General features: G+C 52.1%; 4 protein-coding genes across 4 annotated transcripts; all 4 read left to right on the top strand.

Annotated features, from left to right (window-relative positions):
- Positions 1-7,270: 7,270 nt before the first annotated feature.
- PG986_015012 (uncharacterized protein) lies at positions 7,271-12,792 on the top strand (the record flags this gene model as incomplete). Its single annotated transcript, XM_066851234.1, has 3 exons — positions 7,271-11,389; positions 11,578-11,691; positions 12,634-12,792. 3 exons carry the CDS (start codon positions 7,271-7,273, stop codon positions 12,790-12,792), a joined length of 4,392 nt encoding a protein of 1,463 aa, XP_066692323.1.
- Positions 12,793-12,877: 85 nt separating this feature from the next.
- On the top strand, positions 12,878-13,524 carry PG986_015011 (uncharacterized protein; the record flags this gene model as incomplete). The annotated part of the gene is made up of 2 exons (XM_066851233.1): positions 12,878-13,105; positions 13,339-13,524. 2 exons carry the CDS (start codon positions 12,878-12,880, stop codon positions 13,522-13,524), a joined length of 414 nt encoding a protein of 137 aa, XP_066692322.1.
- Positions 13,525-16,409: 2,885 nt separating this feature from the next.
- PG986_015010 (uncharacterized protein) lies at positions 16,410-21,926 on the top strand (the record flags this gene model as incomplete). The annotated part of the gene is made up of 5 exons (XM_066851232.1): positions 16,410-18,535; positions 18,594-19,405; positions 19,479-20,527; positions 20,715-20,828; positions 21,768-21,926. The coding sequence occupies 5 exons, from the start codon at positions 16,410-16,412 to the stop codon at positions 21,924-21,926; spliced, it is 4,260 nt and encodes a 1,419-aa protein (XP_066692321.1).
- Positions 21,927-22,012: 86 nt separating this feature from the next.
- Positions 22,013-22,659, top strand: PG986_015009 (uncharacterized protein; the record flags this gene model as incomplete). Its single annotated transcript, XM_066851231.1, has 2 exons — positions 22,013-22,240; positions 22,474-22,659. The coding sequence occupies 2 exons, from the start codon at positions 22,013-22,015 to the stop codon at positions 22,657-22,659; spliced, it is 414 nt and encodes a 137-aa protein (XP_066692320.1).
- Between the last annotated feature and the right edge of the window lie 351 nt (positions 22,660-23,010).

Genomic DNA, 23,010 nt, shown 5'->3' with positions numbered 1-23,010 from the left:
TAATTATATATTATTAAAAGTAATGAAACGGTTTCGCGTTAAATTTTCGATTAAGTAATCGTATTAAGCTTTTAAAAAATCCTGTATTAAAAATATTTTCTTTGAAAAATAAAACTATTTTATTATATAAAATAGCCTTTTTAAAAATAGTTTTATAAGAAAAAAAAAAGAGGGCTTTAAACTATATTAAAAATTAATCGAGCTATAACGTGGTTTATTACTACGCGACGTATATTACTTAGCGACGCACCTTAATTTAATTCTAATATAATTAAACTTTAACGCGTAATACCTTTATAACTATAATGCCTAATTAATCCTAAAAAGATCGGATAGTTTTAATAATTTAAGCGATACGAAACGGACCGAATTAAATAAGTTAAAAAGTAGTAGTAAAAGCTTACAATATACCCGAATTAATTTTACGCTATCGAATTTACGGCCGAACTTTAAAACGCGAAATCCGACCGAAACGATATAAAATAAATTTAATTAATTTATGTCGTATTTGGCGTTGTTTTTAGTGGTTTAGTGATGGACTTGGTTAAAATTCCATGGTCGTTTCTACACCCTATTTCCTATCTTTTAACGGCTGTGACGCGGCTATATTTACTTCTAGTATATTTAAACTCTACCTAGACACTTATAATACCGGTCCTTTTAATTCTATCTATTTTTATAATTCTTAACCGTTTCGACGTATACGAATTCTTTTTTTAAAGCCCGTTAGAATTTCGTTATACGTATTTAATAAGGGATTAGCGTGGCCGCTAGCGAGTACGGGTTTACCCCCGTTAAATAGTTATATAAAGGCCTATTTTACCGTATAAAACTTTTTATGCCCCACCTTTTTTATAAAAGCTTTAAATGTTATACTTTCTTTTATAAAAGCTTTAAATGTTACACTTTTATACACGTATAAATAAACCTTATTTTTCGTTAAACCCTCGTAACCCTTTTCTTTATTAACCTTATTAACCTTACTAACCGACCTTGCCGAATAGACCACGTTTTATATTTTTAATCGTGAATAGCTATAAAAAAAATACTTTAACCGACTAAGTAAGTATAATTCTAGTAAGTATAATTACGTTATAACTACTAGTAGTTAATCGAGGAAAAAGTTTCTTATTCACTGTTATAACGTAAGCTTAATATTATAATATACACCTTATTTTAACCGTATTTAGGTCTTTTATAGAGATAATATATTACCGAAAAAAAAAAGAAGTATTTTAAAACAAGGCAGCTACGGGTTTATTCGGCTCTTTTTCGTAGTTAATATATCGCTTCCGCCGGGCGATATTAAGAATAAGGCTTAGGAATATATTATAATATAGCCGTTATAAGAGGCTATTTATAAGGAATAAATCCGTATTTTAAACCTTTACGCCCTCGCGTTTATTTAAATCTTTTTTTTTACCCCGTAATATTTTTTTTATACGCTTAATAAAGCTATGTCGTTAAAGCCCGGCGGTATATAATTATTATTTAAAATCTATTTAAACTTTTCGTTTCGCGTTTTATCTCGAATTATTTACTAGGACTGCGATATTTATAGTATATTATATAATAACTTTTCGAGATTAGCTTAATTATAATCGTATTTTTTAATAATATAATATAGTTATAATTCGTTTTTAAGCGGCTATTTTTAACGGGTTTACGGTTTTTTTAGGCCGTTAACCGCCGCGCGTTATTCTGCCGTTAAATCTCGGCCGTATTATTAATGTACCGAGTTTTAACCGCGTTAAAAAACTGCGGTACGAATAGCCCGTTTAAAAGCGTCGACGTTTATCTCGGCGGTAACGACCCGTTTGCGTTTCGGTTTCGAAGGCCCGTATAATTAAAACCGCGTTCGTTATTATTATTGCCGGTTATTTATTTTAATAAGAGTAATTTACCCTCGTTAACATTTAAATTGTCCTCGTCGTTAAAAAATAACGAGTAATATTAAAACTTCGGTCGCTTATTTCGTATCGAGTTCGCGGCCTCGGGCGGGCTAAGCCTTTTACGCCGCTTAAAAGCTTTTAACCTCCCGACCCGATTTATTTTTAAAGGTACGCTTAAACTATTTAATCGGCGTTACAGTAAAACCCGGCGGCGTTTTTTTTTTACCGAGGGAATTGGTAAACGGCTCGGCGTTTATATTATATCCGAGTTTTATATAATAAAGGCCGCTTCGTTATTTATTATTTCCGTACCCGCCGGCGAAGTAACCGGGGAAATCGATATCGGTATAATAAGCGTAAATATAATAAGTATAAATATAATAAGTATAGGTATAATAAGCGTAAATATAGCAAGCGTAAATATAATAGGCGTAGGTATAATAAGCGTAAATATAATAAGCGTAAATGTTAAAAAAATAGATATATTAATCGAAAAAATTATAAGAAATACGGCCGTAAGCTCGTTAAGCGTAAACTTTTTTACTACGATGTAGTTTAATTAAAGGTTTTTTTTAATTCAAGAATTACGGGTAAAGCCGCGGCCGCCGGAATTTTATTACCGTAGAAACTCTCTTTAAATAGCGATTTCGATCCTGCCCTTAAGCTTTCTAAGTCCGCCTCGGGCTCGGGGCTTTTTAATAATTACGATTATTATTCCGTATCTTATCGGAATTATCTATTTAACCTATATAAGGCCGTAAACTCGTAAAACTGCTCGGCGTTAATTATAGTAATATTAGTAATTATAAATAAAATAGTACCGTTTAAAGAGAAAAACGAAAAAAATATAATAACGGAGAGGTCGGTTTTATTAAAAATAAGTATTCGTTTTTAACGGGCTATAGAATTATTTGTTTTAAATAAAGTATATCCGTACTATATAAATAAGTAATATGGCTACTATTTTTCCCGCTATAAGCGTTTACCTCCGGCAATTATTCATAGCGATTTTCTTTTTTTATACGTCGTTATGAAATTATTTAAATAAAAAAAAGCCAATAAATTTAGGACTTTTTCAACGAGAATTACTTTTTTAATTTCGGTTCGCAATATAGACTTTATTAAGACTAGGGTTCCGGCCTTTTTTAAATTAAGACCGTTTAATATAATTTAATTATAGGCTTATAAATTATATAAGTAAGCTTTATAGGCATAATAATAAGCCTTTTTTCTAAACCTTTGGGACTTTGGTATAATTCTTTAGACTTTGTTGTATTATTCCTTTTTATTATTCTAAATAAATTACTAATTAATCTAGCCGTTTTAAAAGGACTTTTTTTCCTTTTTTTACTATATCGTTTCCGCGTTTCGTTTTTTTATACTTTTTAGTATAGATCCGGCAGAACGAAGTAAGGAATTAAGGAAGATCGCATAATAACGGCGGCGATAAAGCCGCTAGGTTATTTAAGAAATCGATTTTATTACGCACGCTTGGCGCGCCGTATAGAATTAACGTTAAAAAGCGAGCCGGGCCTGGCGGCGAGTAGCCTTAATTAGTACGGACGTTGTTTTCCTTACGAACGATTTAATTCGAGAGCGAAATCCCCCGCCTATATTATACCCGTTAAATCACGTTTTTTTAAATTAAACTCTCCGCCTACGCTCAAGGCGTTAAACGAATTTCTTTTTAAGCTAGATTTTCTTATTAAATTAAATTTTCTTATTAAGCTAAACTTTCTTACTAAGCTAAATTTTCCTATTAAACTAAACTTCCTAGCTAGCCCGTAATCAACCCGCGGCTATACTAACGTAAATGGATATAATCGAAATAATTTTTTAAAACTTCCCCGCGTTTCGAAACGTTAAAGCGATTCGTAATTACTTCGGCTCGGTCTTTTCGCTTTACTACTTTAACGAAGGGTATCGCGGCCGGCATTATTAAATCCCGCCCAATAATTTATAAAATGCTACATTAACCGAAATAATTTACCGTTTCGCCGTTAATAAATAATACCCCGATCCTTTTTTTCCTTTATATAAAAATAGTACGCGTATCAAGCACCCGACCGATTACCGCCGCCTTTTTCGGTATACACGACGCGCTACGCCTCTTAATAATTAAAACGTAAACCGAAACGGTCGCCGACCTCCTTAATTTATATATCCGCCGCGTATATAACGTTAATAATATACTTTTTCGTTTACGCTTCTTCGATAATATAGCGTGCGACTTTACCGTTTTTTTTCCGCTTAAACGCGACTACGTTTATTATTTAAAACGCGCACTTTCGGCTACTTTATAACGGCGGTTTCACGGTATATGAACGTATTAATATATACTTAGGTATGTTCGTAAATAAAAGTAATATATACTTTATATTCTTATATATACTAAAGCGTTTTCCGTAATTAATAAACGCGTTAAAATGCCTCGAGGAAACGCTATTCGTCGGCGGCTATTTATTACTAGCGATTCGCAACGTAACGCGGTGTAAAATTTAGTAAAAATACCCGGGTAATTACGCTGACACGCACGTTAAATCCGAGGTGTTTTAAATTAAACCGTTAAATAACCGGCGGTACTATACGTAGTTAAAATATACGATTAATATATCGCGTTTTACGGCTTTTTACGCGGCCTTAATAGCGCGCCTCGGTTAATCGAAATACGCTATTTTTTATAATGCTACGCTATTTTATTAATATTACGGAATTAAAAATTGTACCGTTATTATCGATAACCTCGACGGACGTATTAACCGCTTTTACGGCGAATATTTACGAGGTTTCGCCGTTGACGCCGTTAACCCGTAAACGTTTTAAGTAAACGTCGGCTTTCGTGATTACCCCGTTGTCGCCGGCGGCGAGGCGCTAACCTTATTATACCGCGACGCCTACTTAAACTAAATGTTAACGCCGTAAGCCGAAGGCGCGCCGGCGTTACGAGCGGTGACTTAAAATACGCATTTACTAAGCGAGCTTGGTACGCGCAAGTTTTATAATAATTCGGCCGTTTTTTATTGTAACGCGCCGCTAATTATATAAATTAAAGCTTATAATAATTACCGGCTCGTTTTTATTAATAATGCTAAAAGGCAAGGGCTTTTTAACGAAAAACGCTTTTAAATATTAATTTATAATAACGCGTAAGTCAACGTTTTTTACGCGGCTTAAAAGGTTACCGCCGCGTTTAACTGGTGGTAATTAATTAAAACGTTTATTATTTTAAAACGGTAAATCTTATCATAATTAAACTTTAAGCCCGCCGATTATTACATTAATTATAATACTCGGCGCGAAATATAATATTTATTAACGGCGCTATAAAGTTTAAATATAAACGCTTTATTACCGCCGCCGTTAATACGGCCGTTCGCGCCGCCGCCAGGCCGGCATAACCTTTTTTTACGCAATATAAACCGCCGATTTATATTATTTTTTTGGCGTATTAATAACGCGGTACGCGCTCGCTTTAAAATAATTAACGCCGGCGCCGCCGTATAACGACGCCCCGGCCCTTTTAATAATAACCCGGTAAAAATAAAATTAAAATAATTATTTAACATAGTTATTCTACGCGTTTTTATACTTTACTTATTATAATACCTTGTTTACGAAAAATTATTAATTATAAAAAAAAGTATACGAATAGCGTGGCCGGGATTCATAAACGGCGGCCTTATTATTTCGCAGCCTCGGCTTACGCGTTATTTTATAAAAATATGATATAATTTAATTATTAAACGATTTTTTTAATTAAATATACCCGCGTTTTTTATCGGCGTAATATTTTTTTTTAAGCGTACCGCGGTAGGTACGTTTATAAGGGGGCTATAATGCCGTTAATACGGCGCCGCGTAATTTAATAGCGTTTTAAACGGCGTTATACTATACGCGGCAATAATAATACCAAAAAGTCATCGCGTATTAATTAAAAGTAAGGCTGGCTAAGTAAAACGGTTATTATATTAAACGTTTACAGTAAACTTATAACGTATTATAACGCTATATTATTAAAAACTATTTAATAATATAAAAAACTACTTTTAAAAGCGGCTATATAAATAACGTAAAATGACGGGCGGCGATTAAGCGTTATAAGTATTAAGCGTTAACCTTGACATAATTATATATAAACTTGGTATAATAAGAACGAACCGCGTTTACGCATATTACGCCTCGGTTTTATTAATATATATTTTCGACGCTATTTATACGCGGCTATAATCGCTTGTTTAACCGTGACGCCAAACGGTTTTATTTATTAATTTTTTAGCGATAAAGCGTATAAATACGAAATTTTATTGATATTAATATTATACGCAATACGTACCCACAACGTTATAGCCGGTTTATATTTATAACGTATTTATAGGATACCATTAATAAATAATATAATAAAACCGGGCTTTTGTATAACTATACGAAACATTACGACGCGAATAATAAACGCTATATAAAACGGAAACGGCGGCGGGTTTAAACTCGGTTTTTTAAAACGTTTTCGCGTTACGATATACCGGCTTATTTACGATAATATTTTTTTATTATAACGAAAACCGTTTTTTAATTAATAACGGCTTTTAAACCGCGGTTATCGCCGGGTTAACGTTTTTAAATTTTATCCTTTCGCGAAGAAACGCGGGCGGCGACGGCGAAAAGCCCCGAAAATTAAGCTCGCGTTTAACCGTAATAACGGGGGAAAAAAAAAAACCTACGGTTATTAAAAACTGGGCGAGCGGGCGCTCGTCGTTATCGAAAAAAAAACCAGTGCGTCGTTTAAAAAAGAAAAAAGGCGCTGTTTTTTTACGGTAAAAAAAAAAACAAAAAAAAATAATTAATAATAATTTAATAACCCTTTTTAATTTTTAATACTATTTATTACGGTAATAAAAAAAACCGGCCCTGAAAAAAAACGAACGGTACGCCCCGCTACCTTTTCGGGGCCGGATTTACCGGGCGAATTACGGCGAAATTTACGCCGCCGCGCTATACTTTTATAATAAAAACCCGCTTTTTTATCGGCGGTTAATTTAACGTAAGTATTTTAATACCGCGATATTCGATACGCGAAACTAGCCCCTAGGCCCTATTCCACCGGCCGTTCTTCGTGAACGTATGCCCATTTGGCGTAGGGTACGCGTCGCGCACGGGCCCGTTCCCGTAGGACGGCTTCACGTAGGACGGCGCGCGTCGATTGGCGCGCGCGCACGCCCCCGGGGGGGCCCACGTGGGGTTGGGGTTGGGGCGGCGTGGTCGAGCTGGTGTGGTTCTTTTTCTTCGGCTTGGTTCATTGGGAAAGAAAAAAAAACAAAAAACAAAAACAAAACAACGACAACAAGAACAAAGCCAGAAAAAAAAAAAAAGAAAAAAACGACATGGCGACCCCGAATGGAGACAACAGTAACGACGACGACGACGACGACGACGACGACGACGGCGCGCAGGCGGCGGTCGCCTTCGACCGGCCCCGAGGGGTCGTGCTCTGCCTCTTGTGCGGCGTGGGCGTGGGCGCGGCGGCGGCGCACTTCCGCAACCGGCACCGGTTCACGGGCGCGCGGCTCCAGCGGGTGCTGGCGCGATGCGGGTCGGTCGAGGGCGGCGCGCGCGATCCCGCGACGGTCGCGCTCCCAGCGGACGGGGGCGCGGCGGTCGAAGGGCTCGCGCGGCTCGCCGGCTACGCGTGCGCGCGGGATGGGTGCGCGTACCGGACGGTAAACTACAACAACATGCGGCACCACGCCCGAAAGGCGCCGCACGCCGACGCGGCGGACGGGCGTACGAGTCCCGGCTGGACGCGGGTCACGCTGCAGTCGTATACGCCGGGGCGGCACGCGCGGTATTGGATTGTCGCCGCCGACGACGACGACGACGACGACGATAACGACGACGACGACGAAGAGAAACAGGACGGCGAAGGCAGCGGCGAACCGGGCGACGGCTGGGAGCAAATGCTCGCGGCGTACAGCACGCAGCTAGCCGCCGAGGAAGCGGCGCAACGCCGTGTCGCCGAAGCGCCCGCGGGACTCGACGGCGACTCGGTCTGGGTGCGCGAGATGGGCTGGGCGCGGCACCTAGCCGGGAAGGACCTCGTGGCGCTGTACGAGGCGAGCGCTGGCCCGGTTTCGCGGGCGGTTCGGGCGAAACTACGCGACCGCGGCGCGCGGGCGGAGCAGGCGCGGCTGGCGCGGCTCGCGGGCGCGTTCGACGGCGAGGTGGCGCGGTCGCTCGAGCGGGTGGCGTGGGTCCCGCACGAGACGCTTCGCTGGCTCGAGAGCATCGACCCGAGCAAGCCGGCGGGCCGGCCGTTCCGCGCGAAGGAACACGCCGACACGATGACCCGGTACCGGGGGTACTGGCAGCGTTATCTCTGCTACTGCGTGCGGGCGCACGGGCTCGGGCGCCAAGAGGCGGAGGCGCAGCGGGGGGTCCGATTCGCGGACCGGCAGTGGGACGCGTTGGCCGACGTCGTCGACGCGCTCGAGGAGGAAGAGGAGAAGGAGGAGGAAGACGACGCCGCCGACGGCGAAGGCCGGGACGCGCGGGGGCTGTTGGGCCGCGCCGTTTTCCAGTTCTGCGTTTACTCGCTTCAGCAGAAACTCGGGGGCCGGATTTTCGAGAGCCCGCTGCTGCACTTCGCCGCCGTACTCGGGATCGACGTCGAGCGGCGGGCGTGGCGGGCGGCGAAGAACTACACGAACCAGCTCGCGGGGCTGCTCTGGTGCGGGCGGGTGTTGCTGCTCGAGGCGGCGTTCGAAGGCCAGCCGGACGACGCCGAGGCGGTTGACGTCGACGCCGTCGAGCACTTTAAGCAGGAGCACCGGGCGTGGCTCGCGGACGGCTCGCACACGCCGGTCAGCACGATCGTGCGCTGGATGGCGTACGGGAAAGGGTTCCGCCGGCAGGAGGGCGGGACGTCGGCGGTGCGGTGGGAAACGGGGCCGGAGAAGGAGATCTTGTACTACTTCGGCCAGCGGATCCGGCTCGGGGCGTTCCGGCAGGGGGCGTGCGCCGTCGTCGACGAGGCCGAGGCGCTGTTGGGCGAGCTTTGCTTCGGCGGCTGGGGCGCGCTGGCGGCCTCGCTGGATCTCGCACGCGTCGTCGATACCGTGATGTTCGAAGGGGCCGGCCGGTCGTTTGCGACGCACGAGGCGAACCGCTGGCTGCGGCCGGGCCACGCGCGGCTGGCCGAGCTCGCGCGCGCGGCGTTGTGGGACGGCAAGCGACGGCGGTGGCGGAACGGACCGGTACGGGAGTGGCTCGGCCGGCTCCAGGCCTTCCGGCGCGCCCACCTCGTGAACACGCACGTTTGGGGCGGACAGCCCGGCCGCGGCCCGGAGATCATGACGCTGCGGCACGGCGATACGCAGCAGCTGCTCCGGAACGTCTTCGTACTCGACGGGGAAGTTATGCTCGTGACGGACCGCGATAAGAACAAGGCGATCCGGGGCATCGGCCGGAAGGTGGCGCGGTTTCTGCCGGCGCGCCTCGGCAAGATGATGGTCGCGTACGTCGTCTGGCTGCTCCCGTTCGAGCGGTTCGTGGAGACGCAACCCGGCGTGCAGGGGGCGGCGCCGGCGCTCGCCCCGCTACTCTGGAGGGACGGGCGGGTGGGGGCGTGGCAGACGGCCGAGCTCAGCAAGCAGCTCGTGCGCGTGACGGGCCAGCACGTGGGGGTCGAGCTGTCGGTGGCCGATTACCGGCACGTGGCGATCGAGCTGGGGCGGACGGTCCGCGGGCTCGTCGTGCGGCAGCTCGAGGTCGATCTCGCCGGCGACGACGACCGGGGCGGCGACGGGGCGACGGTCGAGGACGCGGCCACGGGGGAGGCACGCAAAGGGGCGCGGTTCGAATCGGTATGGGATCTGCAGGCCACGCACGGCAGCGCGGTAGCGCGGCAGCACTACGCCGTCGACGTCCGGTTCCCGAACCAGCTCCAGCCGCAGATGGTAGCGAACTTCCGCGAAATCAGCCGGCTCTGGCACCGCTACCTCGAACACGGCAATAACGGCGTCGATTTTCACGGCAAGAACGGCGTCGATTCTCACGGCGGCCACGGCGAGGAAGCCCCGAAAAAGCGACGTCGCAGCACGCACGAGCAAGCGGACGAAGATCCTATTACGGCCACGACGCCGGCGGCGAAGCGGTCCGAACCTACGCCCGACCCCGCGGCCGAACGGCGGCAACAAAAAGCCGACGGCGCGCTTAAAACGCTACTAGGCAACGGGGCGCGTTGGCGGTCGGCGGAGCAGGAAGACGCGGCTCGTCGGGTGCTAGCGCTAAAAGGAAACGCCGTGTTAATCGTTGTGCTCCCTACCGGTGCGGGCAAGAGCGTACTATTTTTGTTGCCGGCGGTACCCGCTATGCACGCGGGGGTAAGTCTCGTCGTCGTCCCGTTTACCGCGCTGATTAACGACCTCGTGCGGCGCGCAACGGACGCCGGGCTAGACTGCTTACATTGGCAGCCGGCCGAGGTCGAAGGGCGCGACGAACAAGCCCGGGTCGCGCGGCTCGTCGTCGTAAGCGCCGACGTCGCGACGAGCAGCGAGTTTCTCGCGTACGCGGACAGCTTACGCGCGAGGCGGCTGCTTCGGCGTATTTTCGTCGACGAGTGCCATACCGTGCTGATGGACGCCGCGTACCGGCCGCGGCTCGAAGAGCTCCGGGAGCTCCACCGGTTCGACTGCCCCGTGGTGCTGCTCACGGCGACGCTGCCGGTGCGGCTCGAACGCGCGTTCCGGCAGGCGATGCTAGCTGAGGAGGCCGCGATCGTACGGGCGCCGACGACGAAGCGGAACATCCGATACCGCGTTACGACGGTTACGCCGGGCCCGACGGCGGTCGAGGACGAGGTAGTACGTACCGTGATCCGGCTACAGCGCCGCTGGCGGGACGACGAAAAGGGGGTGATATACTGCCGAACCCAGCAAGCGTGTGAGGCGTTAGCGGACAAGGTCGGCTGCGCGTTTTACCACAGCGGCGTGGACGAGGCAACGCGGCAGGCGCGGCTCGAGGCGTGGATACAAAGGAAGGCCGACAACCACTGGATCGCGGCTACGACAGGGCTAGGGACGGGGGTCGACGTCCAGGGGATCGTGGCGGTGGTACACGCGGGGCTACCGTACGGGCTAGTCGACTTCGCGCAGCAAACGGGCCGGGGCGGGCGGCGGGAGGGCGAGACGGTCGATTCGGTCGTCGTTTGGGACGGGCGGGCGGCGTGGCAAGCCCCGCAGAGCAGCGACGTCGAGCAGCTCAACCGGCAGGCGATGACGTGGTTCGTACAGAGCGTTGACTGCCGGCGGGTAGGGCTGGGGACGTTTCTCGACGGGCAGGGCCTAGACTGCGCGGGGGTTCGAGGAGACGCGTGCGACCGTTGCGAACGTCAAGGACAGGGTCCGGGTCAGGGCCCGGGCCTAAGTCTAAGTGAGGGCCGGCTCCAGCGGTGGTACCGGCAGAAGTACGAGGCCGACCGGGTATTACAACGTTGGCTAGACGAGGTACGGGGAGGGAAATGCCCGGTCTGTTTTATAAAGTGGCAACAACGAGGACGGCCGGCCGAGCTTAAAAAAAAATCTCGCACGCATTTACGTCGTGCCGTACGATCCCGGCGGCCGCGTATAGCGCGTGGCGAGAGAAGCTGCGATTCGGCGAGTATAGCTGCTGTTACCGCTGTGGGCTACCGCAGGCGTGGTGTACAGGAGCGGAGGGCGAAGGGGTGGCCGGGGGCGGGTGTCCGTGGATCGACACGGTGCTCCCGGTAGCGATGCTCGTCGGGACGAGCCAGTCGCTACAGAGGCTGGTACGAGAAGCGTTCGATATAGACGCGAGCGACGAAGCGTATACCGGGTGGCTTTGCCGAACGCGGCGGGTAGACGGGGTAGTTGCTACGAACGCTTTCGCGACGTGGCGAGCGATTATATTGTCGTGTTTTTAGCCTTTATTTTTCGAGTTTTATTTTTTTTCTTAGCCCGGTTCGATGAATTGCTTTCGTATTAACCTTGTGTACTCGTTGTTGAGAGCGAAATCTAGAGCTTTTATGTCGTTGATGTTAGCTTTTTTGCGGTCTTAATCCTGGTCCTAGCCGTGGTGGTCCTGGTGGTCCTGGTGGTCCTGGTCCTGGTTGTTCCAGGGTAGGTACAGGGTAGCTCCAAGGTAGGTACAGGGTAGCTACAGGGTAGCTATAAGGTAGCTTTAGTATTTTATGGTGGTCCTAATTGTGTTAATTTAATTCTTAGATAAACATAAGTGGTGTCATTCTGTCCGGAGTTGTCTGTTCCACGGACTCGGGCTATAAGCTCGTTGATGTTAGCCGTCGTGGTCTCGGCCGTGGTGGTCCTGGTGGTGGTGGTCCTGGTGGTGGTGGTCCTAATTGTTCCAAGGTAGCTCTAGGGTAGCTATAGGGTAGCTCTGATATTTTATAGTAGTCCTGGTCCTAGTAGTCCTAGTTATATAAAATCTACGATTTTTATGCCGTTGCTCCGTTTAACGTTCGCTCGAGGGCGATATCCTTTCTAACGATGGATCTTGGAATACGGGTTTGAGTCGGCCTTTGGGTTTAAAACGGCGCGGTGGTCCTGGCCGTGGTGGTCCTGGTTGTTCCAGGGTAGGTACAGGGTAGCTACAGGGTAGCTTAAATCTTTTATGGTGGTCTTATTCTTAATGGTTCTAGTTGAGTTTCTTTTTTATCTTAGCCCGGTTCGATGTATTCTTCTCGTATCGACTTTGTTAACTCGTTGTCGAGAGTGAAATCTACGGCTTTCATGTTGTTGATGTTGGCCTTTTTGCGGTCCTGGTCCTGGTGGTGATGGTGGTCCTGGTCCTGGTGGTCCTGGTCCTGGTGGTCCTGGTGGTGTTAGTCCTGGTGGTCCTGGTGGTGGTGGTTTTAGTTGCTCTAGGGTAGCTACAGGGTAACTAAAGGGTAGCTACAAGGTAGCTTTAATATTTTATGGTGGTCCTAATTGTGTTAATTTCATTTTTAGATAAACATGAGTGGTGTCATTCTGTCCGGAGTTGTCTGTTCCACGGACTCGGGCTGTAAGCTCGTTGATGTTGGCCGTGGTGGTCTCGGCCGTGGTGGTCCTGGTGGTGGTGGTCCTGGTGGTGGTGGTCTTGGTGGTGGTGGTCCTGGTGGTGGTGGTCTTAGTCGTGGTAGTCCTAGTCGTGGTAGTCCTGGCCGTGGTGGTTTTGGCCGTGGTGGCCCTAATTATTTTAGGGTAACTATATAAGAAGCTCGACTATGTCTAGATATCCTATGAGGGAAGCGAGCATTAAAGGAGTTGCTCCGTTCGACGTTCGTGACTCGAGTAACTCTTGTTCTCTTTACCGGTAAAAGAAGGGTAGTGCGGCGTGCGGGAGATTTCAAAGTAGTTACAGGGTAGTTACAGGGTAATTACAGGGTAGCTTTAGTTTTTTATGGTGGTCTTAATTGTGTTAATTTAATTCTTAGACAAACATGAGTGGTGTCATTCTGTCCGGAGTTGTCTGTTCCACGGACTCGGGCTGTAAGCTCGTTAATGTTGGCCGTGGTGGTCCTGGTCGTGGTGGTCCTGGTCGTGGTGGTCCTAGTCGTGGTAGTCCTGGCCGTGGTAGTCTTAGCCGTGGTGGCCCTAATTATTTTAAGGTAGCTATATAAAAAGCTCGACTATGTCCAAATATCCCATGAGGGAAGCGAACATTAAAGGAGTTGCTCCGTTCGACGTTCGTGACTCGAGTAACTCTTGTTCTCTTTACCGGTAAAAGAAGGGTAGTGCGGCGTGCGGGAGATTTCAAAGTAGTTACAGGGTAGTTACAGGGTAATTACAGGGTAGCTTTAGTTTTTTATGGTGGTCTTAATTGTGTTAATTTAATTCTTAGACAAACATGAGTGGTGTCATTCTGTCCGGAGTTGTCTGTTCCACGGACTCGGGCTGTAAGCTCGTTAATGTTGGCCTTTTTGTAGTCCTGGTGCTGGTGGTCCTGGCCTTGGTGGCCCTGGCCGTGGTGGTCCTGGCCGTGGTGGTCCTGGCCGTGGTGGTCCTGGCTGTAAATGGAGAATAAACGTCGGCTAAAGTTACGAAACTAAATAATATATCTAAAACTCGGTTAGCATTGCATTCTTGTAATCCAGGTACCTAAGTGTGGTGATATGTGGATGTTAAGGTGGATAGTAGATAGACGGGCATTAGTGGTAATGGGAAGAAGTGGCGATAAAAACGAACTATAAGAACTAACTTACCTCTCAATAATGTAAAACGCAGTGGGTGTTACGAGTGGAGTATCGAATGGGATAGAAAGGGCGTGGTGATCGTGGTGGTGGTGGTCCTGGTGGTGGTAGTCTTGGCCGTGGTGGTTTTAGTTGCTCTAGGGTAGCTACAGGGTAGCTACAAAGTAGCTTTAGTATTTTATAGTGGTCCTAATTGTGTTAATTTAATTCTTAGACAAATATGAGTGGTGTCATTCTGTCCGGAGTTGTCTGTTCCGCGGACTCGTGTTGTAAGCTCGTGGATGTTGACCTTTTTGTAGTCCTGGCCGTGGTGGTCCTGGCCGTGGTGGCCTTGGCCGTAGTGGCCTTGGCCGTGGTTGTTTTAGTTGCTCCAGGGTAGCTACAGGGTAGCTACAGGGTAGCTCTAGTATTTTATAGTGGTCCTGGTAGTGGTAGTCCTGGTGGTGGAAACGAACCATGAGAACTAACTTACCTCTCAATAATATAAAACGCAATGGGTATTGCGAGTGGAGTATTAAATAGGACAGAAAAGGCGTGGTGATCGTGGTGCCAATTGCGTAAGGAGCGGATTAATAGCCCTAGCCGTGGTGGTCTTAATCGCTTTAGTGTAGCTATAGGGTAGCTATATAGTAGTTTAAGTATTTTATGGTGGTCTTAATTGTGTTAATTTAATTCTTAAATAAACATAAGTGGTGTTATTCTGTCCGGAGTTGTCTGTTCCACGGACTCGGGCTGTAAGCTCGTTAATATTAGCCGTGGTGGTCCTAGTGGTGGTGGTCCTAGCTATAAATAGAGAATAAACGTCGGCTAAAGTTGCGAAACTGAATAATACATCTAAAACTCGGTCAGCATTACATTCCTACAATCCAGGTACCTAAGTGTGGTGATATATAAATGTTAAGGTGGCCGTGGTGGTCCTGGCCGTGGTGGTCCTGGCCGTGGTGGTCCTGGCCGTGGTGGTAGTGGCGATAGAAACGAACTATAAGAACTAACTTACCTCTTAACAATGTAAAACGCAGTGGGTATTGCGAGTAGAGTATTAAATAGGATAGAAAAGGCGTGGTGATCGTGGTGCCAATTGCGTAAAAAGCGGATTGAGGGCTACGACAGTTCCCTACCGAAGTTTATGAGTTTGTGTGGTACATGAAATTATTTTGGCGAAGGCTCCATTAAGCTTAAAGTCTATTGGATAAAGCTTATGTAAAAGGCGAAGGTAGTTGTAACTTTACCTAGGCTACCTCGGCAGGAGAGCTGTGTACAGGTTCACGATGCGATTCGAGCGCAAGGTCCTGTATACGGTAGGAAGACGGAGATGCGTGGTGATGAGAGGAGTGTTGCTCTAAATGAAGGAGGAGAGCCCGGTGACTCCCTAGGCCCTATTCCGCCCGGTTGGCGTAGGGTTCGCGTCGCGCACGGGCCCGTTCCCGTAGGACGGCTTCACGTAGGACAGCGCGGCCGGATTGGCCGGTCGCGGCCCCGCCCTACTTAGGGTAGTTTTATAGGGTGGTGGGGCCCTGCAATTTGCGGAGCTGGCCCGTCGGAAAGGATAATAACGACGACAACCCGTTGGTTTGCGAAGCTGGCCCGTTGGAGACGATAATAACGACGACGACAACCCGTCGGTTTGCGGAGCTGGCCCGTCGGAGACGAAATATTTTATATAGGGTGGTGGGACCCGTCGGTTTTGCGAAGCTGGTCCGTCGGAGACAATTAATAATAACGACAACGATAACCCGTTAGTTTACGAAGCTGGCCCGTCGGAAATAGAATAGTTTTTATAAAGTAGTAAAACCCGTTGGTTTTGCGAAGCTAACCCGTTAGAGGCGATAATGATAACGACGACAACCCGTTGGTTTGCGAAGCTGGCCCGTTGGAGACGATAATAACGACGACGACAACCCGTCGGTTTGCGGAGCTGGCCCGTCGGAGACGAAATATTTTATATAGGGTGGTGGGACCCGTCGGTTTTGCGAAGCTGGTCCGTCGGAGACAATTAATAATAACGACAACGACAACCCTAGGCCCTATTCCACCGGCCGTTCTTCGTGAACGTATGCCCATTTGGCGTAGGGTAAGCGTCGCGCACGGGCCCGTTCCCGTAGGACGGCTTCACGTAGGACGGCGCGCGTCGATTGGCGCGCGCGCACGCCCCCGGGGGGGCCCACGTGGGGTTGGGGTTGGGGCGGCGTGGTCGAGCTGGTGTGGTTCTTTTTCTTCGGCTTGGTTCATTGGGAAAGAAAAAAAAAAAAAAACAAAAACAAAACAACGACAACAAGAACAAAGCCAGAAAAAAAAAAAAAAAGGAAAAAAACGACATGGCGACCCCGAATGGAGACAACAGTAACGACGACGACGACGACGACGACGACGACGGCGCGCAGGCGGCGGTCGCCTTCGACCGGCCCCGAGGGGTCGTGCTCTGCCTCTTGTGCGGCGTGGGCGTGGGCGCGGCGGCGGCGCACTTCCGCAACCGGCACCGGTTCACGGGCGCGCGGCTCCAGCGGGTGCTGGCGCGATGCGGGTCGGTCGAGGGCGGCGCGCGCGATCCCGCGACGGTCGCGCTCCCAGCGGACGGGGGCGCGGCGGTCGAAGGGCTCGCGCGGCTCGCCGGCTACGCGTGCGCGCGGGATGGGTGCGCGTACCGGACGGTAAACTACAACAACATGCGGCACCACGCCCGAAAGGCGCCGCACGCCGACGCGGCGGACGGGCGTACGAGTCCCGGCTGGACGCGGGTCACGCTGCAGTCGTATACGCCGGGGCGGCACGCGCGGTATTGGATTGTCGCCGCCGACGACGACGACGACGACGACGATAACGACGACGACGACGAAGAGAAACAGGACGGCGAAGGCAGCGGCGAACCGGGCGACGGCTGGGAGCAAATGCTCGCGGCGTACAGCACGCAGCTAGCCGCCGAGGAAGCGGCGCAACGCCGTGTCGCCGAAGCGCCCGCGGGACTCGACGGCGACTCGGTCTGGGTGCGCGAGATGGGCTGGGCGCGGCACCTAGCCGGGAAGGACCTCGTGGCGCTGTACGAGGCGAGCGCTGGCCCGGTTTCGCGGGCGGTTCGGGCGAAACTACGCGACCGCGGCGCGCGGGCGGAGCAGGCGCGGCTGGCGCGGCTCGCGGGCGCGTTCGACGGCGAGGTGGCGCGGTCGCTCGAGCGGGTGGCGTGGGTCCCGCACGAGACGCTTCGCTGGCTCGAGAGCATCGACCCGAGCAAGCCGGCGGGCCGGCCGTTCCGCGCGAAGGAACACGCCGACACGATGACCCGGTACCGGGGGTACTGGCAGCGTTATCTCTGCTACTGCGTGCGGGCGCACGGGCTCGGGCGCCAAGAGGCGGAGGCGCAGCGGGGGGTCCGATTCGCGGACCGGCAGTGGGACGCGTTGGCCGACGTCGTCGACGCGCTCGAGGAGGAAGAGGAGAAGGAGGAGGAAGACGACGCCGCCGACGGCGAAGGCCGGGACGCGCGGGGGCTGTTGGGCCGCGCCGTTTTCCAGTTCTGCGTTTACTCGCTTCAGCAGAAACTCGGGGGCCGGATTTTCGAGAGCCCGCTGCTGCACTTCGCCGCCGTACTCGGGATCGACGTCGAGCGGCGGGCGTGGCGGGCGGCGAAGAACTACACGAACCAGCTCGCGGGGCTGCTCTGGTGCGGGCGGGTGTTGCTGCTCGAGGCGGCGTTCGAAGGCCAGCCGGACGACGCCGAGGCGGTTGACGTCGACGCCGTCGAGCACTTTAAGCAGGAGCACCGGGCGTGGCTCGCGGACGGCTCGCACACGCCGGTCAGCACGATCGTGCGCTGGATGGCGTACGGGAAAGGGTTCCGCCGGCAGGAGGGCGGGACGTCGGCGGTGCGGTGGGAAACGGGGCCGGAGAAGGAGATCTTGTACTACTTCGGCCAGCGGATCCGGCTCGGGGCGTTCCGGCAGGGGGCGTGCGCCGTCGTCGACGAGGCCGAGGCGCTGTTGGGCGAGCTTTGCTTCGGCGGCTGGGGCGCGCTGGCGGCCTCGCTGGATCTCGCACGCGTCGTCGATACCGTGATGTTCGAAGGGGCCGGCCGGTCGTTTGCGACGCACGAGGCGAACCGCTGGCTGCGGCCGGGCCACGCGCGGCTGGCCGAGCTCGCGCGCGCGGCGTTGTGGGACGGCAAGCGACGGCGGTGGCGGAACGGACCGGTACGGGAGTGGCTCGGCCGGCTCCAGGCCTTCCGGCGCGCCCACCTCGTGAACACGCACGTTTGGGGCGGACAGCCCGGCCGCGGCCCGGAGATCATGACGCTGCGGCACGGCGATACGCAGCAGCTGCTCCGGAACGTCTTCGTACTCGACGGGGAAGTTATGCTCGTGACGGACCGCGATAAGAACAAGGCGATCCGGGGCATCGGCCGGAAGGTGGCGCGGTTTCTGCCGGCGCGCCTCGGCAAGATGATGGTCGCGTACGTCGTCTGGCTGCTCCCGTTCGAGCGGTTCGTGGAGACGCAACCCGGCGTGCAGGGGGCGGCGCCGGCGCTCGCCCCGCTACTCTGGAGGGACGGGCGGGTGGGGGGCGTGGCAGACGGCCGAGCTCAGCAAGCAGCTCGTGCGCGTGACGGGCCAGCACGTGGGGGTCGAGCTGTCGGTGGCCGATTACCGGCACGTGGCGATCGAGCTGGGGCGGACGGTCCGCGGGCTCGTCGTGCGGCAGCTCGAGGTCGATCTCGCCGGCGACGACGACCGGGGCGGCGACGGGGCGACGGTCGAGGACGCGGCCACGGGGGAGGCACGCAAAGGGGCGCGGTTCGAATCGGTATGGGATCTGCAGGCCACGCACGGCAGCGCGGTAGCGCGGCAGCACTACGCCGTCGACGTCCGGTTCCCGAACCAGCTCCAGCCGCAGATGGTAGCGAACTTCCGCGAAATCAGCCGGCTCTGGCACCGCTACCTCGAACACGGCAATAACGGCGTCGATTTTCACGGCAAGAACGGCGTCGATTCTCACGGCGGCCACGGCGAGGAAGCCCCGAAAAAGCGACGTCGCAGCACGCACGAGCAAGCGGACGAAGATCCTATTACGGCCACGACGCCGGCGGCGAAGCGGTCCGAACCTACGCCCGACCCCGCGGCCGAACGGCGGCAACAAAAAGCCGACGGCGCGCTTAAAACGCTACTAGGCAACGGGGCGCGTTGGCGGTCGGCGGAGCAGGAAGACGCGGCTCGTCGGGTGCTAGCGCTAAAAGGAAACGCCGTGTTAATCGTTGTGCTCCCTACCGGTGCGGGCAAGAGCGTACTATTTTTGTTGCCGGCGGTACCCGCTATGCACGCGGGGGGTAAGTCTCGTCGTCGTCCCGTTTACCGCGCTGATTAACGACCTCGTGCGGCGCGCAACGGACGCCGGGCTAGACTGCTTACATTGGCAGCCGGCCGAGGTCGAAGGGCGCGACGAACAAGCCCGGGTCGCGCGGCTCGTCGTCGTAAGCGCCGACGTCGCGACGAGCAGCGAGTTTCTCGCGTACGCGGACAGCTTACGCGCGAGGCGGCTGCTTCGGCGTATTTTCGTCGACGAGTGCCATACCGTGCTGATGGACGCCGCGTACCGGCCGCGGCTCGAAGAGCTCCGGGAGCTCCACCGGTTCGACTGCCCCGTGGTGCTGCTCACGGCGACGCTGCCGGTGCGGCTCGAACGCGCGTTCCGGCAGGCGATGCTAGCTGAGGAGGCCGCGATCGTACGGGCGCCGACGACGAAGCGGAACATCCGATACCGCGTTACGACGGTTACGCCGGGCCCGACGGCGGTCGAGGACGAGGTAGTACGTACCGTGATCCGGCTACAGCGCCGCTGGCGGGACGACGAAAAGGGGGTGATATACTGCCGAACCCAGCAAGCGTGTGAGGCGTTAGCGGACAAGGTCGGCTGCGCGTTTTACCACAGCGGCGTGGACGAGGCAACGCGGCAGGCGCGGCTCGAGGCGTGGATACAAAGGAAGGCCGACAACCACTGGATCGCGGCTACGACAGGGCTAGGGACGGGGGTCGACGTCCAGGGGATCGTGGCGGTGGTACACGCGGGGCTACCGTACGGGCTAGTCGACTTCGCGCAGCAAACGGGCCGGGGCGGGCGGCGGGAGGGCGAGACGGTCGATTCGGTCGTCGTTTGGGACGGGCGGGCGGCGTGGCAAGCCCCGCAGAGCAGCGACGTCGAGCAGCTCAACCGGCAGGCGATGACGTGGTTCGTACAGAGCGTTGACTGCCGGCGGGTAGGGCTGGGGACGTTTCTCGACGGGCAGGGCCTAGACTGCGCGGGGGTTCGAGGAGACGCGTGCGACCGTTGCGAACGTCAAGGACAGGGTCCGGGTCAGGGCCCGGGCCTAAGTCTAAGTGAGGGCCGGCTCCAGCGGTGGTACCGGCAGAAGTACGAGGCCGACCGGGTATTACAACGTTGGCTAGACGAGGTACGGGGAGGGAAATGCCCGGTCTGTTTTATAAAGTGGCAACAACGAGGACGGCCGGCCGAGCTTAAAAAAAATCTCGCACGCATTTACGTCGTGCCGTACGATCCCGGCGGCCGCGTATAGCGCGTGGCGAGAGAAGCTGCGATTCGGCGAGTATAGCTGCTGTTACCGCTGTGGGCTACCGCAGGCGTGGTGTACAGGAGCGGAGGGCGAAGGGGTGGCCGGGGGCGGGTGTCCGTGGATCGACACGGTGCTCCCGGTAGCGATGCTCGTCGGGACGAGCCAGTCGCTACAGAGGCTGGTACGAGAAGCGTTCGATATAGACGCGAGCGACGAAGCGTATACCGGGTGGCTTTGCCGAACGCGGCGGGTAGACGGGGTAGTTGCTACGAACGCTTTCGCGACGTGGCGAGCGATTATATTGTCGTGTTTTTAGCCTTTATTTTTCGAGTTTTATTTTTTTCTTAGCCCGGTTCGATGAATTGCTTTCGTATTAACCTTGTGTACTCGTTGTTGAGAGCGAAATCTAGAGCTTTTATGTCGTTGATGTTAGCTTTTTGCGGTCTTAATCCTGGTCCTAGCCGTGGTGGTCCTGGTGGTCCTGGTGGTCCTGGTCCTGGTTGTTCCAGGGTAGGTACAGGGTAGCTCCAAGGTAGGTACAGGGTAGCTACAGGGTAGCTATAAGGTAGCTTTAGTATTTTATGGTGGTCCTAATTGTGTTAATTTAATTCTTAGATAAACATAAGTGGTGTCATTCTGTCCGGAGTTGTCTGTTCCACGGACTCGGGCTATAAGCTCGTTGATGTTAGCCGTCGTGGTCTCGGCCGTGGTGGTCCTGGTGGTGGTGGTCCTGGTGGTGGTGGTCCTAATTGTTCCAAGGTAGCTCTAGGGTAGCTATAGGGTAGCTCTGATATTTTATAGTAGTCCTGGTCCTAGTAGTCCTAGTTATATAAAATCTACGATTTTTATGCCGTTGCTCCGTTTAACGTTCGCTCGAGGGCGATATCCTTTCTAACGATGGATCTTGGAATACGGGTTTGAGTCGGCCTTTGGGTTTAAAACGGCGCGGTGGTCCTGGCCGTGGTGGTCCTGGTTGTTCCAGGGTAGGTACAGGGTAGCTACAGGGTAGCTTAAATCTTTTATGGTGGTCTTATTCTTAATGGTTCTAGTTGAGTTTCTTTTTATCTTAGCCCGGTTCGATGTATTCTTCTCGTATCGACTTTGTTAACTCGTTGTCGAGAGTGAAATCTACGGCTTTCATGTTGTTGATGTTGGCCTTTTTGCGGTCCTGGTCCTGGTGGTGATGGTGGTCCTGGTCCTGGTGGTCCTGGTCCTGGTGGTCCTGGTGGTGTTAGTCCTGGTGGTCCTGGTGGTGGTGGTTTTAGTTGCTCTAGGGTAGCTACAGGGTAACTAAAAGGGTAGCTACAAGGTAGCTTTAATATTTTATGGTGGTCCTAATTGTGTTAATTTCATTTTTAGATAAACATGAGTGGTGTCATTCTGTCCGGAGTTGTCTGTTCCACGGACTCGGGCTGTAAGCTCGTTGATGTTGGCCGTGGTGGTCTCGGCCGTGGTGGTCCTGGTGGTGGTGGTCCTGGTGGTGGTGGTCTTGGTGGTGGTGGTCCTGGTGGTGGTGGTCTTAGTCGTGGTAGTCCTAGTCGTGGTAGTCCTGGCCGTGGTGGTTTTGGCCGTGGTGGCCCTAATTATTTTAGGGTAACTATATAAGAAGCTCGACTATGTCTAGATATCCTATGAGGGAAGCGAGCATTAAAGGAGTTGCTCCGTTCGACGTTCGTGACTCGAGTAACTCTTGTTCTCTTTACCGGTAAAAGAAGGGTAGTGCGGCGTGCGGGAGATTTCAAAGTAGTTACAGGGTAGTTACAGGGTAATTACAGGGTAGCTTTAGTTTTTTATGGTGGTCTTAATTGTGTTAATTTAATTCTTAGACAAACATGAGTGGTGTCATTCTGTCCGGAGTTGTCTGTTCCACGGACTCGGGCTGTAAGCTCGTTAATGTTGGCCGTGGTGGTCCTGGTCGTGGTGGTCCTGGTCGTGGTGGTCCTAGTCGTGGTAGTCCTGGCCGTGGTAGTCTTAGCCGTGGTGGCCCTAATTATTTTAAGGTAGCTATATAAAAAGCTCGACTATGTCCAAATATCCCATGAGGGAAGCGAACATTAAAGGAGTTGCTCCGTTCGACGTTCGTGACTCGAGTAACTCTTGTTCTCTTTACCGGTAAAAGAAGGGTAGTGCGGCGTGCGGGAGATTTCAAAGTAGTTACAGGGTAGTTACAGGGTAATTACAGGGTAGCTTTAGTTTTTTATGGTGGTCTTAATTGTGTTAATTTAATTCTTAGACAAACATGAGTGGTGTCATTCTGTCCGGAGTTGTCTGTTCCACGGACTCGGGCTGTAAGCTCGTTAATGTTGGCCTTTTGTAGTCCTGGTGCTGGTGGTCCTGGCCTTGGTGGCCCTGGCCGTGGTGGT

Source organism: Apiospora aurea (genome assembly GCF_038362705.1).
Source record: "Apiospora aurea strain CBS 24483 chromosome Unknown utg000011l_segment0_segment0, whole genome shotgun sequence".
In the NCBI taxonomy this organism is placed as follows: Eukaryota; Fungi; Ascomycota; class Sordariomycetes; order Amphisphaeriales; family Apiosporaceae; genus Apiospora; species Apiospora aurea.
The sequence above is the reverse complement of the archived record's forward strand: the minus strand, read 5'-3'. Positions and strand labels throughout refer to the sequence as shown.